The sequence below is a fragment of the Arvicola amphibius genome, chromosome 3 (genome assembly GCF_903992535.2).
Source record: "Arvicola amphibius chromosome 3, mArvAmp1.2, whole genome shotgun sequence".
NCBI lineage: Eukaryota > Metazoa > Chordata > Mammalia > Rodentia > Cricetidae > Arvicola > Arvicola amphibius.
In genome coordinates this window covers 189,183,827-189,199,401 of record NC_052049.1, presented here as the reverse complement: position 1 = coordinate 189,199,401, position 15,575 = coordinate 189,183,827, and the positions used below count along the sequence as shown (strand labels likewise).

Sequence of the window (15,575 nt, the reverse complement as noted above, 5' to 3'; positions counted from 1 at the left end):
CTATTTATTTATTCATTTATCTCAGAATTGACTCATGAGGTTTTTTTGTCGGTGGTAGGTTTTTGGTTTGGTTTTGGTTTTGGTTTTGGTTTTATTTTGTTGTTGTTCAATGGGTTACATTCTGTCATTATTTTTTGAGTTTAACTTAACCATAACCATATTTTCCAAAGGGAAAACTTTCAGGTTGAATTGTGTAGGATTTCTTTCTTCTGTATGATATTTTATTTTTTTTAAAGAAACAAAATACTGTAGATCTAACTAAGACCCCCATCTTTCTGATGTTGTCTTTTTCCTTCTTCCTTTCCAAAAGTAAGCACAGAACCAATGTTGAGGCATGTCAAAAGCAAGGCTTTATTTTCACTATGTGTATATATATATATTCATAAATATGATAGTATGTTATATATATTTTCAAAATGTTATACACAGTAAACCATGAGAAAGCTATTATTTCATACTCCCTTTTTCATTTCACATTGTTTAATTTTACTTGTGTTTATGGTTGTGAAGCAACTTTGCCCATCTCTTTACATATTCTGTGACAGATTTCATGCAGGAGTAGTTGTGATATAGACTATTTATTTCACAAGCCAAAAATATTTACAGCCTAGCAGACCCACGGTGTAGAATATTCTACTGCATGAATAACCATAACCAGGTGTGACACCCTCTCATGGAGTAGGCTTGTTCCACCTTTCCACAGTGCTAATCTACCAAGAGTTTCCTTCCCCCATTCTCCCTCATACCTCACACACACACACACACACACACACACACACACACACACACACGTGTGGTTGTGCGGCACTCTTGACTGAGGTCCTTGCTAGGTTGAGGGGACTGATGGGTTTGACAGTTGAATAACTATAGGTTAATTCTGGAGGGTAAAAATGAGATTAGATTGCAGTGTTCCTATGAACTGAGAGTCATCACACAAGCCTTTTATGTTTCAGACCCACACCATCCAGGAGAACTCTCTTCAGTAAAGGAGATTTTGTAGAGTTGCCTTGTGCAGTATGTCCGTGTGAAGTGCAGTCACATTGTAGATGAGCCTTTCAGCACAGTAGCACTTTTTAAAAACTAGGTTAAATGCTGCTTTTTTTCTTCCTTGGCAAATAGACTGTGACAGGCACCTAAAACTCATACAACTAAAAATTGGAAATTGTATTTACTGGGGATTTTTTTTTGACAGTGAAAGGAAACTATAGTATTTGTTTGTGTGTATGTGGGTGCATGTAAGTAGATGTCAGAGGAGGGCACTAGTTACGCTCTATTACCTTATACCTGTTCTCTTGAGGCAAGGTGTCTCCCTGAAACTAAGGCTCAAGATTTCTCCTCTAAGCTAAAAACCAGAAAAGCCCAGTGATCTCTCTCTCTGTCTTCACCTCTCTTAGGGATCCAGTGATCTCTCTGTCTTCACCTCTCTTAGGGATCCAGTGATCTCTCTGTCTTCACCCCTCTTAGGGATCCAGTGATCTCTTTGTCTTCACCCTCTCTTAGGGATCCAGTGATCTCTCTGTCTTCACCTCTCAGCAGTTTTTTTTTTTTTCGAGACAGGGTTTCCCTGTAGTTTCTAGAGCCTGTCCTGGAACTAGCTCTTGTAGACCAGGCTGGCCTCGAACTCAGAGATCCACCTGCCTCTGCCTCCCGAGTGCTGGGATTAAAGGCGTGCGCCACCACCGCCCGGCTTCACCTCTCTTAGGGATCCAGTGATCTCTCTGTCTTCACCTCTCTTAGGGATCCAGTGATCTCTCTCTCTGTCTTCACCTCTCTTAGGGACCCAGTGATCTGTCTGTCTTCCCCTCTCTTAGGGATCCAGTGATCTCTCTGTCTTCACCCCTCTTAGGGATCCAGTGATCTCTCTGTCTTCACCCTCTCTTAGGAATCCAGTGATCTCTCTGTCTTCACCTCTCTTAGGGATCCAGTGATCTCTCTCTCTCTGTCTTCACCCATCTTAGGGATCCAGTGATCTCTCTGTCTTCACCCTCTCTTAGGGATCCAGTGATCTCTCTGTCTTCACCTCTCTTAGGGATCCAGTGATCTCTCTCTGTGTCTTCACCTCTCTTAGGGATCCAGTGATCTCTCTGTCTTCACCTCTCTTAGGGACCCAGTGATCTCTCTGTCTTCACCTCTCTTAGGGACCCAGTGATCTCTCTGTCTTCACCTCTCTTAGGGATCCAGTGATCTCTATGTCTTCACCTCTCTTAGGGACCCAGTGATCTCTCTGTCTTCACACTCTCTTAGGGATCCAGTGATCTCTCTGTCTTCACCCCTCTTAGGGATCCAGTGATCTCTCTCTCTGTCTTCACCCCTCTTAGGGATCCAGTGATCTCTCTGTCTTCACCCCTCTTAGGGATCCAGTGATCTCTCTCTCTGTCTTCACCCCTCTTAGGGATCCAGTGATCTCTCTCTCTGTCTTCACCCCTCTTAGGGATCCAGTGATCTCTCTGTCTTCACCCCTCTTAGGGATCCAGTGATCTCTCTCTCTGTCTTCACCTCTCTTAGGGATCCAGTGATCTCTCTGTCTTCACCTCTCTTAGGGATCCAGTGATCTCTCTCTCTGTCTTCACCTCTCTTAGGGATCCAGTGATCTCTCTGTCTTCACCTCTCTTAGCGACCCAGTGATCTCTCTGTCTTCACCTCTCTTAGGGATCCAGTGATCTCTCTGTCTTCACCTCTCTTAGGGATCCAGTGATCTCTCTGTCTTCACCTCTCTTAGGGATCCAGTGATCTCTCTGTCTTCACCTCTCTTAGGAACCCAGTGATCTCTCTGTCTTCACCCCTCTTAGATGGGTTTCAGGCATACCTGGGATCCTCTGTCTTCACCCTCTCTTAGGGATCCAGTGATCTCTCTTCTTCACCCCTCTTAGGGATCCAGTGATCTCTCTGTCTTCACCTCTCTTAGGGATCCAGTGATCTCTCTGTCTTCACCCTCTCTTAGGGATCCAGTGATCTCTCTCTCTTCACCCCTCTTAGGGATTGGTTCAGGCATACCTGGGGTCCATAGTTTGTCACACAGATGCTGGGGTTCACACTCCAGTCTCCATGATTGTGTAACGAGCATTCCTAACTGCTAGACCATGTCCCATCACCAGCCAATGGAGTACCTGTCACCAGCCTATGGAGATCTGCTCTTTGGAGAAAAGTGTTGTGTTTTCCTCTTTATGCTCAATTGATTACTGTAATGAAAAACCTGAGGCAGACTATAAAGAAAAGGCATTTTTTAGTCTGGGGGCATGACTCAGCAGTTAGGGGTGCTTCCTACTTTTCCAGAGGACCCATGTTCAGATGCCAGAACCCATGTCAGGCGGCTCACAACCATTCTTCAGGGAATATCGTGTCCTCTTCTGCCTCCCTGTCACACATAAAAATAAATCTTTAAATTAAAAAAAAAAGAGTCTGAAAGTCTTCCTTTTGGGTGCGGGGAGGCAGACTGGTTTAGTTCACGGTTTTAGAGGCTGAAGGCGTGAACAAAGGGATCCCCTTGACTAACATTTCAGAGTAGGTGGCCTGTGAAGAGGAGATGGGGTGTATTTTATGCAGAAGTAAGAGATCATATGTCCCAAATAGTAAGAGGTTAGAGTGCCTTCAAATAGCATTGATCTAAGGGTTTATGTTAGCCACACTTTTTAAAGGTTCCACTATCTCTCAGTACCACCATTCTAAGGACCAACATAGAACCCTTTATTAGGCATACTCAAGTGATATCCAGACCATATCCTACCGTCACCTGGTTGCCTAGTAACTGTCAGCACAATTGCCTCTCTCTCTCTCTCTCTCTCTCTCTCTCTCTCTCTCTCTCTCTCTCTCTCTCTCTCTCTCTCCCTCTCTCTGTGTGTGTGTGTGTGTGTGTGTGTGTGTGTGTGTGTGTGTGTGTGTGTGTGTGTGTTTTCTTATCTGAATATAAGTGTGTCTGTTCTGTGGCCCCACAGGAGGACACTGGCCACCAGCTCTTCTGCTTACATGTGGAAACCTCCCAGCCGAAGTTCCAGCATGAGCAGTTTAGTGAGCAACTATCTGCAGGTAATGTCGGGAAGGCTGGGGTTAGCAGACTGTTAGAGTTACCAAGGTATGTCTTTTTCCCTAGCAACTCAAGGGTAGTCCTTTCAAATACTTGTTCTAAGCAGAGTAATATAACCCCTCAAACTATATCCTCTATGTCCTGGAATTTAGATTTTTACAGTCAGATAAAATTTAGATCCTTTTAAAACTGAAATCTTAAAGTAGTTTTAAAGTATCTTACAAGATGTAGGTTAGCACTGAGATTAGATAGAAGTGACCCTGCTACCTACCAGCATTTAATGAAGGGGAAATTGATTTAGAAACTTCAACTTTTTTTTTCTGTAAGAGGGGTTAATAAAATCATCCTGGTCCTCAGTGGAGGAGCAAGTGAAAGGCTGCTTCAGAACAGTCAGTCAGGAAGTACCGAAAATGTGAACCTATTGTAACTATATAATAGAAATTTATTTGCAGTACAAAAATGCTCATTATGTATAAAGAGCATTCAAAACAGAAAAAAAAATGAGCTGGGCATGGTGGCACATGCCTTTAGTCACAGCACCCAGGAGGCAGAAGCAGGCAGATCTCTGTGGGGCCAGCCTACATAGCAAGTTCCAACCAAGGCTGTCTCAAAACACCGATAGACGAGAGAGAGAGAGAGAGAGAGAGAGAGAGAGAGAGAGAGAGAGACAGATCTACTCTTTGACCTCATTTTGTGATTTTTGTCATGTCATGGTACTATTGTATATAATACAGTGGGTTTACCATAATTTCAGTGAACTGAGTTTAGATTTTCTAAGAACCAGTATCCTTTAAACTCATAAAGCTGATGGAGGCTGGCTAGAGATGTGAGGACCTACGGGGCCCTGAATGTGTTTGGACCTTATGGTAGGTGCTTTGAACATTAGGGTTCTAATCATGGATTAGCTCTAAAAGCTTACCTTACTTAGGTCAGGTAATCCCTTTGTTTGTACTTCTACTTTCATAGAATGCAGAAACTTATCCAAATAGCTGGGCAGCCTAATTCCAAAGCTTCCTGTCTTTTACCTCCCCTTAGACTCAGGACATGGCCTCCAGTTTTGACCTAAACAGTCCTCTAAACAATGAAGCACTAGAAGGTTTTGATGAGATGCGACTGGAACTAGACCAGTTGGAGGTTCGGGAGAAGCAGCTACAAGAACATGTACAGCAACTAGACAGGGAGAACCAAGCACTTCGAGTGATGATGAGCAGGCAAGGGGAGCAGCTTCAGGCAGAGAAGGAGCGGGGATATCCTGCAGTGGAGGATAACGCTGGCCTCAAGGGCCTAGTGGCAGAGCTCCAGAAGCAGGGGGAGATCACCCAAGCCACGGTGAAGAAGCTTCAGACATGTCTGCAGGCCTTGGAGCTGAATGTAGACAAGAAAGAAAATAGCCACTCAACCCTGCAGCTTGAGACCATGGCACAGGAACTTGACGCTGTGAGAGACTCCCTGGGTAGGAAAAATCAGCTTCTAGCCAGCCTCTCAGATTGCCTGGCCAGGGCAGAGAAAAAGGCAAATTCAGCTCTGGACACAAAGTTTCATCAAGAGCCAGTTCCTGCCGACATGGCCCTGAAGTTCCAGGAACTGAAGGGGAAACTTGAAGCCCTAGAAGGAGAGAACACCAAGGCCCAGGAACTAAACAAGCAGCAGAGTATCCAACTAGAGCAGCTGGTCAAGGAACTTCAGCTAAAGGAGGAGGCCCGGGCTGACCTAGAGCACTTAGTGAAGGATGTGACCCCACTTCAGGAAGAGCTCTCTGGGAAGAAGCAAGAGTCAGCTCAGCTCCAGCGGCAGCTACAGGAATCCCTGGCCCACTTGAGCTCTGTGAAGGAAGAGCTAGCAGAGGCCAGGCAGCAGGAAAAGCAGCATCGAGAAGAAAAGCAGCTGCTGGAGCAGGAGGCCAAGTCTCTGACATGGCAGCTACAGCTCCTAGAGACCCAGTTAGCACAGGTGAGCCAGCTTGTGAGCGACCTAGAGGAACAGAAGAAGCAGCTTATACAGGACAGAGATCATCTCAGCCAGAAAGTGAGCACACTAGAGCAGCTAGGTGAAGTGCATGGGGCCAGCAAGAGTAGGGAGGCTCTGGCCTCCATGAGCCCTGTCTCACCACATACTGGGGAGATGCCAGAAGAGGGACAGCAACACCTCCAGAAAGAAGAGGTAAACGATACCACAGTGCCAGAGGAAGACCAGAAGAAACTGCAAAAGGTCAACCAGGAGCTACAGAAGGAGCTGCAGAACATGGCTGTGCGCAACCAGCTCTTAGAGGGCAAACTTCTAGCCCTGCAAACTGATTACACAGCACTGCAGCAGCGAGAGGCAGCCATCCAGGGCTCCTTGGCCTCTCTGGAGGCTGAGCAGGCCAGCATCCGGCACCTAGGAGACCAGATGGAAGCAAGTCTCTTGGCTGTGAGGAAAGCCAAAGAGACCATGAAGGCCCAGGTGGCAGAGAAGGAAGCTGCCCTGCAGAGTAAGGAAGGTGAGTGCCGGCGGCTGCAGGAAGAGGCAGATCAGTGCCGGCTTCGGACGGAGGCCCAGGATCAGGAACTCAGGGCTCTTGAGAACCAGTGCCAGCAGCAGATTCAGCTGATTGAGGCCCTCTCTGCAGAAAAAGGCCACCAGGGACTCAGCCTGCCCCAAGTCAACACAACCCAACTGGCCCTGTCTCAAGCACAGCTAGAAATTCACCAGGGGGAAGCCCAGCGGTTACAGAATGAGGTGGTGGACCTCCAGGCCAAGCTCCAGGTGGCCCTAGGTGACCGGGACAAGTTACAGAGCCAGCTGGGTGTGGCTGAGACAGTCCTGAGGGAGCACAAGACCCTGGTGCAACAACTGAAAGAGCAGAATGAAGCTCTTAACAGGGCCCATGTTCAGGAGCTGCTGCTGTGCTCAGAGCGAGAAGGGGCACTGCAGGAGGAGAGCCTCTATAAGGCCCAGAAGCAGGAACAAGAGCTGCAAGCCCTGCAGGCAGAGCTGTCACGGGTGAGGTGCAGCTCTGAGGGAGCCCACCTGGAGCATGCGGAGCTACAGGACCAGCTACACCGAGCCAACACAGACACAGCTGAGCTTGGCATCCAGGTCTGTGCCCTGACTGCTGAGAAGGATCGGATGGAGGGGGCCCTGGCCAGGTTGGCCCAGGAGCTCCAGGACTCCAAAGAGGCAGCACTACGGGAACGAAAGGGCTTGGAGCTCCAAGTGATGGTCCTACAGCAAGAGAAGGAGGAGTTACAGGAAAAGCTAAAGGCAGCTGAGGAGGCAGCTAGTTCATGCTCTGGTCTACAGTCACAACTGGCCCAGGCTGAGCAGCTGACCCAGAGCCTCCAAGAGGCTGCACACCAGGAACGAGATGCCCTCAAGTTCCAGCTAAGTGCTGAGATCATGGGCCACCAGAACAGACTGAAGGTAAGCCCAGCTTTAGCCATTTCTCCAGGTGTGCCTGGGTGGCTCCACAATTAGATGGCCCTGCAGCAAGAAATGTCCTGATCCCATTCAACTTTGGTAGCTCACATTTCTTTGCAGAAACACAAGCACATCAGGTAGAACATAATGCCTTTACCTAGAAACCTCCACTTTGACCGTGGCAAATGTTGGCCCACACAGAACTTTTTAACAATTAATAGTCAACATTGACAGAGCAGAATGTAATGTACACAAATTCAGGTTTATGACTTCATTTGAATTCTCAGCAGATCTAAGAGCTCAGTTCCATGTCCCCACCAGGCTGCATGCAGCAGCAGCTCAAAGAGTGTCACACCCTTCTGCTGCTTCCCCTTTTGTGTGTTTGTGTACAGCCCCTTCCACACATACGTTTCAGCCTCTACCCTTGCCCTTTTTTTTTTTGGAGCCCCATCCTCCATATGGTCACCAGTCTGTGACACCCTGAGTCCTAACTAGTCCTTACTAAATAGCTTCTCCGAGAACTGGATCAGTTTAGAAAAGCAAGGCCCTTAATGCAGACAAATCTGAGGGCCCCCCACCCCGCGCATAGACCATGAGCCTTTGATAACTCATGAAGAAAAGAGGCTAAAGAGTGGTAGGTAAGAACAGTGACAGGTAGATACAGTACTTTGGCTTCCAGTGTGTGCCCCAGTGGGTCTGTACCTGCCTCTGCTCTCAGCCTACTCTCACCCTCTCTGCTCTTCCTAAAAGTGCCCTTTCCAGCCCATGAAGCCCTGTGAGCCTCGTGGGCCACTTTTTTCACTTGCAGAAATTAATTCTGTTTGAGGAATAAGCTGAGACTTTCCCTTGTAAATTTGCAAGTATTTTGTTAGCAGTGGAGAAGAAGCTTGTTGAGGAGCCACTTCAGGAAACAGTGCAATTATGTTTTCAGAAACCATTTTGGGTGATAAAGATGAAGGAGTCTCAGAGCAAGAACCTCTCTCTTACAATGCTTCCTCATCCTTTCCAGACGGCCAATGAAGAGTGTGAGAGCCTCAGGGCCCAGGTCAAAGAGCAGAGCCAGGAGCTGCAAGTGACTAAGGAGGCTGTGCAGGAACTGAAGGTGGGCCTGGCAGGTGTGCCGTCAAGGAAAGGGCTTCTGATCTGCTTTTACTGAATTGATGCCGATGCTCTTCACAATGCTGAGACAGTCGTTGGTTCAGACAGTATCCCGAGTCTATGTCATGACTCCCTTCCCCTCCTTAGACTTTGAACTAAAAGGAAATTGTTCTTAGTCACCTCTGTTGGCATTCTCTAGTGCCACTGGTCTCACTAGGAGCCTCACTCGGTGCCATTGCACTCCAGCTCCGCACAAAACCTTCCCCTTAGAAGTGGCCCTGTCAGGAAGTGTGAGTAGCATACCAGTCTCTTCTTCCATGGAGGGTAAACTTTGTACGATTTGTGTCTTCTCCCGGATATCTTATACCAGGTCACCAAGGCAGCCATGGAGGAGAAACTGAACTGTACCTGCAGCCGTCTTGCAGAGTGCCAGGCCACTTTGCAGCAAAAAGACGAAGAAAGCACGACTCTTCGAAAAAGCCTAGAAAGGTCAGTCACTGGCTCACCCACACAGCCGCTGGTGATCTTCAGGGAGCGGGTAGGTGCACTCACTTTAGAAAGTCAGTCACTGGATCACCCACACAGCCGCTGGTGGTCTTCAGGGAGCGGGTAGGTGCTCTCATTTTAGAAAGTCAGTCACTGGATCACCCACACAGCCGCTGGTGGTCTTCAGGGAGCGGGTAGGTGCACTCATTTTAGAAAGTCAGTCACTGGATCACCCACACAGCCGCTGGTGGTCTTCAGGGAGCTGGTAGGTGCACTCATTTTAGAAAGTCAGTCACTGGATCACCTACGCAGCCGCTGGTGGTCTTCAGGGAGCTGGTAGGTGCACTCATTTTAGAAAGTCAGTCACTGGATCACCTACGCAGCCGCTGGTGGTCTTCAGGGAGCTGGTAGGTGCACTCATTTTAGAAAGTCAGTCACTGGATCACCCACACAGCCGCTGGTGGTCTTCAGGGAGCTGGTAGGTGCACTCATTTTAGAAAGTCAGTCACTGGATCACCTACGCAGCCGCTGGTGGTCTTCAGGGAGCGGGTAGGTGCACTCATTTTAGAAAGTCAGTCACTGGCTCACCTACGCAGCCGCTGGTGGTCTTCAGGGAGCTGGTAGGTGCACTCATTTTAGAAAGTCAGCACTTGTACTAGATGAGGAAGTCGGTCAAAAGTCATGCCATCAGAAAGCACAGGGCCAGAAGCTTGCACAGAACAAGCAGCTATCTTCCTGCCATAGTTCACAGGAGACAAGGTGCCTTCCATCTGGTGCAGCCTTATATCTCCAGCAAGGTACACACTAACTGCATGCTTACAAACAACTGAAAGCAGGCACAGTTAGAGCATGAAAATAATGGGAATAACAACAAGCATTGAGTCCTGCTTGCAGTGTGGCATGTTCTAACTGCAGCTTGTGCAGGCTGAACATCTTAAGCTGGAAGCTTGAGAGCAGAAGGGAGTTATCTTCATATTTCAGAGCAGTTTGGATTTCAGATTTTCAAAATTAGGAATGTTTAATCTATAATTGCCTATTTAGTCTTCCTAACAGTCCTGTGAAAGGGTTAGTTTCTCCCCATTTTATTGCTCTCAGCTTGAGGCCATGTGGAGCTGTGAAACTGAGTGTACTTCTGCAAATGGGGCCAAACTAGTGTAGCTAGGACCTGCTGAGAAAAGTTCATCAAGGAGAGGATCCCTTGGGTGCCACCAGAAAAGCAAGGATATCAGATTGTCCTTAGCCTGAACCCATCCCTTTTCTCTCGCCACCTGCCTTCCTGCTTGACTCTGGATTCAGTGAAGCCTAGTGAATGGCCCATTTCTTACAGCTCCTTGTCAGATCTTGGTCATGTGGTTTAAACAGAGGACACACTTGGACTGGTATTTTTAAATGCTATAAGAATGAAAGCCGGGTATGCTGCCACATTTTTTTAGAACTTTTTATTGATTCTTTGTGGATTTTAGATCATACATCCCAGCCCCACTCATCGCTCCATGTCCTCTCCTCCGCTCTCTGTCCTTGTGACTCCCCACCTCCTCAAAAATGTAAAAGTATAGCCTCAAAAAGAAGAGAAGAAAATTTTGACATAGAAGCTATAGTGTGTACCAGTGAGTCATACAGTATATCCCTTAGTCCAAACATCTTTACTTAAAGTGTTCTTTGCAATGGATCATTGGTCTGGCTCAAGGCCTCTGGCTTCTACTACTCTGTAGGTACAATGGAACTCCTCCTGGATATTCTGTTGTTGTCTTGTGGAACTGTAGATCCAGCCCCTCCAGCAGTTCATAAATGACGTTGATGTTTGAGTGGACCAAGTCATAGCCCTGTTTCTGAGCCTAGGTGCTAGCTGGGTTGGTCAGCGTGCCAGGTTTCCCCATTGTCACCACTAGGGTGAGCTCTTCAGCACTGCCCCAGCTAGTCACCCAGTGCAGCAGAGAACAAGGAGCAGGGCTGGTTCTCCTGCTCTCATGATCCCAGGGCCAACTCTTCACCACCACAGGTGGCAAGGGGAGGGGAAGTTCTTCTCTTCCTCACCCACTTCACCATATGGCAGAAGCGGGGTGGGGCCAGATCACCCACACACTTTCAGGGAGTGGCGAGGAGAATCACCTGCAGGCCTGACAACAGGGTCAACTCTACTGTGGCAGATGTTTTTAATCCCAGCATTCGGGGGGAGGGGTGGCAAAAGGCAGGTGATTTCTTTGAGTTTGAGGTCATCCTAGTCTAAATAGCAAGTTCCAAGCCAGCCAGAGCTACATAGTGAGACCCTATTTCAAAAAACAAAGCTAAATGCTATGAGAATGGTTATATGGAAGATGTCAGTGGATTTGTTTTAGCTGCTCAGAATTGCATAGTTCATCTGCCTAGGATTAGACTTCCCTTGATGTTTTGTGTTGTGTACTCTGAAATCATTTTGTGGACATTGACTATTTAATAACCTCTGATAGTTATGTGTAAGACTTGGCTGGAAAGCATGCAAACAATGTAATCTTTTCATAGAATTTCTGTTTAATGGAGTTCTTACAAACACCTTGCTGGATCTTGAGGTTTGTAACATTCTTAGAAACCGCCATCGAAGGGGATAGTTAAACTGCATGTGGAATGCATGGGATTGCACAGACAGCCAGCTCCACCAGCCCCCTCTGTTGTATACTAAGATTCCACAGGGCCTAGAACAGAATTTCAGGGGATTGGAGGACTTATCGGGTAAAAGGCCTGCTAAAGACCCAGCACCCTCCTCAAAGCAGAGTCCCAAAGACACCTGAGAGCAAGGACCTTCTTATTAACCACCTTTGAGAGACCATGCTTTTACTTTATGTCCTGACTCATCACCCCTGCTCATCCTCCCATCTGGCTCCTCCCAGCCTCGAGTCCTGTCTAGAAATCCTTACAGGAGTGCTATGTCTCGCTCACTGAGTATGTTAACATCCTGGAATGTCTCTGCCATCCCAGAATACCCCTTCATGTTTGACAGGGAGCTAGGGGGAGTCTCAGATTCTGGGATAATGCATAACCTGTGAAGAGGTCATGTCTCACCATCAGAGGGAAAGGCCAAGAGGTCGGCAGGACCTGTTATTGAAGGCCAGAAGAGCCCACAGATTCCAGGAAGCTGAATGTCAGAGCTAACCAGGAAAATGCATTTCTCCTCTCCCAGAACTCAGAAGGAACTTGAAAAGGCCACATCAAAAATCCAAGAATATTATAACAAACTCTGCCAGGAGGTGACAAACAGGGAAAGGAATGACCAGAAGATGCATGCAGACCTAGACGACCTGAACAGAACCAAGAAATACCTTGAGGAACGGCTGATAGAGCTGCTCAGGTGAGTGTGAGGCAGTGGAAGACCCTGTCCATGATTGGCTTTTCTTAGGAAAAAAACATTTCTGGAAATGGACCATTCTCCTCAAGGTCTATCCAATGATGTGCTGTCAGGGAGCCATGTGCCTGCAGGATCCCCCTAGGCATTGGCATTCTTGAAGGCTGGATTTCCCTGATCACACCGGTGGTTTGGGTTTTTGTTCAAATTCTGAGTGCCTGGCAAAGAATGATAGCAAAATGACATTTAGTGACTTTGGTCATCTCCCCATCCCTTGCCCATCTCCAGTGAGCCTTCTCTTGTACTGCCCCACTTTCCTAAGAGTGGGGCTCCCTGTCGGGACCCAGCAGCAGAGGGGAGGGACTCTGAGGGTCCCAGTATGTTCCACTCTTGCCACTCAAAACCAGCCTTACTTTCCAAGACAGACATAGGAAGCTGGGGTTTTATGTGAAATGTCCTGGTGGTAAATGCATGCAAGTTATTCACAACTTTAACTTTTTCTTAAAGGAATCAAATATGGAAGATAAAAATATTATAACTGGCCGGGCGGCGGTGGCGCACGCCTTTAATCCCAGCACTCGGGAGGCAGAGGCAGGCGGATCTCTGTGAGTTCGAGACCAGCCTGGTCTACAAGAGCTAGTTCCAGGACAGGCTCTAAAGCTGCAGAGAAACCCTGTCTCGAAAAACCAAAAACAAAACAAAACAAAATATTATAACTGTTTTCCTTCCTCCCTCCCTTCCTTCCTTTCTTCCTTTCTTCCTGTGACAAAACACTTAACAAAGGTAACTTAAGAGAGGAAAGATTTTTTTTTGGACTTGGGGTCCAGACAGTTTTGGTCGGTCTTGGCAGACAAGGCATGACAGTGGGATTGGTGGTTCAGTCCATAGCAGTAAGAGCTTAAGACAGTAGTAATACTCCATGTCTTAGCAGATAAGAAAGTAGAGACTCCCAATGACCCACCTCCACCAGCCATGCCTTTCACCCCAAAAGTTCCATGTCCTTCTTAAATGGCATCACTAGCTTTTGGGGGCCAAGAGATCAAACACATGAGGGGCTATTTCAAACTCAGGTCATAATAATTATGCATCATTCAACCTCAACAGCAATCAACCCATAGCCACTTACATCTTCCCACCTCTAGATTCCTTTGAATGAAGCAAAACCCAGACAACGTATTACTTTATCTATGAATACTCCATATCAAACTTTCCAGGACAATAAATCCTTTTGCTTTATTTGGTTGTATTTTATTTTGAGACAGGGACTTACTATGTAGCCCTGGCTGACCTGAAACCCCCTTTGTAGATAAGTCAGGCCTCAAACTCACAGAAATCTACCTGCCTATCTGCCTCCTGAGTTCTGGGATTAAAAAATGTATGCTGTCACACCAGCTTCCAAGACAAGAACTCTTACACAACTACGCCTTGAAAAATGAATGTGTCAAGAGACACTCGATAAAACCGAAGGCAGATAAGATCTCACTCACTTCCATTTGTGGTGGTAGAGTCATGAGTGTACTATGCCTATATCTACTCACTTGTTAGAATTCCAGGTATCTTCTTGAGGAATGTGGTAGAGAAACCAAGTACCATTCTCACAGTCCAGGCTGTATCCGGCTTCCTAGGGACATTGGTCAGATGCTGTGGACTAGCTTGAAGAACAAGCTGGACCAGAAGATGAGTCACCCTGTCTCCTTACAATTTAGGTATCCTTGAAAAAAGTCAGTCATCTTTATACTCCTAACCCTTACCACTCCCAGAGGACCTGGGCTCAATTTTCAGCACCCATCTTTAATTACAGCCCTAGGGGATCAGGTGCGCTCTTCACACTTCACGGTCACTGCACACACATGGTACACAGTCATATCTTCAGCAAACTGCATATTGCACGCATGCTCATAGCATGTCCATTATCAACCTGGTGGCATACTACTCTCATTAGTAATTTGTTTTTAGTGTAAGATCTCTCAGTGATGTATCAGTGCTGGCAAGTCCTGTGGATGACACAGCCTTTGGTATAAATCATGTGCCTCTTACATGCTCTCGTGTACATGGGGTCAAAGAATCAATGTTTGGGGTTCCTTTGGAGAAGTCAGCACAAACCTTGAGCTGAGAAGAGAGCATTTACAAGGAAAGTTATTTAGCTTCTATGGTTTGGAACATTTGATACCAGCTTTCTGAAGTGAAGCAGGGTCATTCTCTGCTCCTCTTGGATTCTTAAAAAATGTGGTATTATTGCAGGGACAAAGATGCTCTCTGGCAAAAGTCTGATGCACTGGAATTCCAGCAAAAGCTCAGCGCTGAAGAGAAATGTCCTGGGGACACGGAAGCCAGCCACTGCCATGACTGCAAGCGGGAGTTCAGCTGGATAGTGCGACGGCACCACTGCAGGTTAGAGCGGGAGCTCAGCAGAGCGGGAGCTGGGTGAGGGTCTGAGACAAGTGTGGGCACCACACTGCAGGTTAGAGCGGGAGCTCAGCAGAGCGGGAGCTGGGTGAGGGTCTGAGACAAGTGTGGGCACCACTGCAGGTTAGCAGCGGGAGCTGGGTGAGGGTCTGAGACAAGTGTGGGCACCACTGCAGGTTAGCAGCGGGAGCTCAGCAGAGCGGGAGCTGGGTGAGGGTCTGAGACAAGTGTGGGTACCACACTGCAGGTTAGCAGCGGGAGCTCAGCAGAGCGGGAGCTGGGTGAGGGTCTGAGACAAGTGTGGGTACCACAGCTATCTCCAAGGGAAGCAAGAGAAGAGTATTATTATTTGGGGTACTAGCAGGACACTCAAGGCCCCCTGAAAGGAAATGTGGATGGGGTTAAGGGGACTCACTCAGAGAACACTAACCCTTTAGCTTTTCTTGAGCCTATGGGGGAATGTAGACGGTACCAGAGAACACAGATCCTTCCAGCACCTAGGAAAGATGGGTAAAGAGAAAGGCAGATTGGGAGTTGGGTGCAGGTGAGTACTCTCTTAGAGGCTTACCTAAAATCCTGACAGTAAATGTCGAATGCACACCTATAGCCTGATGTTAGTCAGACATTTTCTCCCTGCCTCGAGGACCTACAGAAGTAAATCATTCTCTGCTAAGCTCACCATGATGGTTTTGTTGAACTCTTATGAAATGGGCTTATAGCACACTCTACATTAAGGACAGAGCTAGGTCTGGAGAGTCATGGGCCATCAGAAACCCAACACAGAGACCTGTTCTGGTGCTTAGCAGATCTCAGTGATGCACAATCTATTGTACACCATTCTGAAAGCCT

General features: G+C 47.4%; 1 protein-coding gene across 5 annotated transcripts in view; it reads left to right on the top strand.

Annotated features, from left to right (window-relative positions):
* Fyco1 (FYVE and coiled-coil domain autophagy adaptor 1) overlaps positions 1–15,575 on the top strand; it is a 66,515-nt gene that overhangs the window by 21,548 nt on the left and 29,392 nt on the right. For all 5 annotated transcript variants that reach the window (XM_038321468.1, XM_038321466.1, XM_038321469.1 and 2 more), the window contains 6 exons: positions 3,933–4,023; positions 5,057–7,423; positions 8,430–8,522; positions 8,889–9,007; positions 12,159–12,326; positions 14,562–14,711. In XM_038321468.1, the coding sequence (XP_038177396.1) occupies positions 3,933–4,023; positions 5,057–7,423; positions 8,430–8,522; positions 8,889–9,007; positions 12,159–12,326; positions 14,562–14,711 (2,988 nt within the window). The remainder of the gene's footprint in view (positions 1–3,932; positions 4,024–5,056; positions 7,424–8,429; positions 8,523–8,888; positions 9,008–12,158; positions 12,327–14,561; positions 14,712–15,575) is intronic.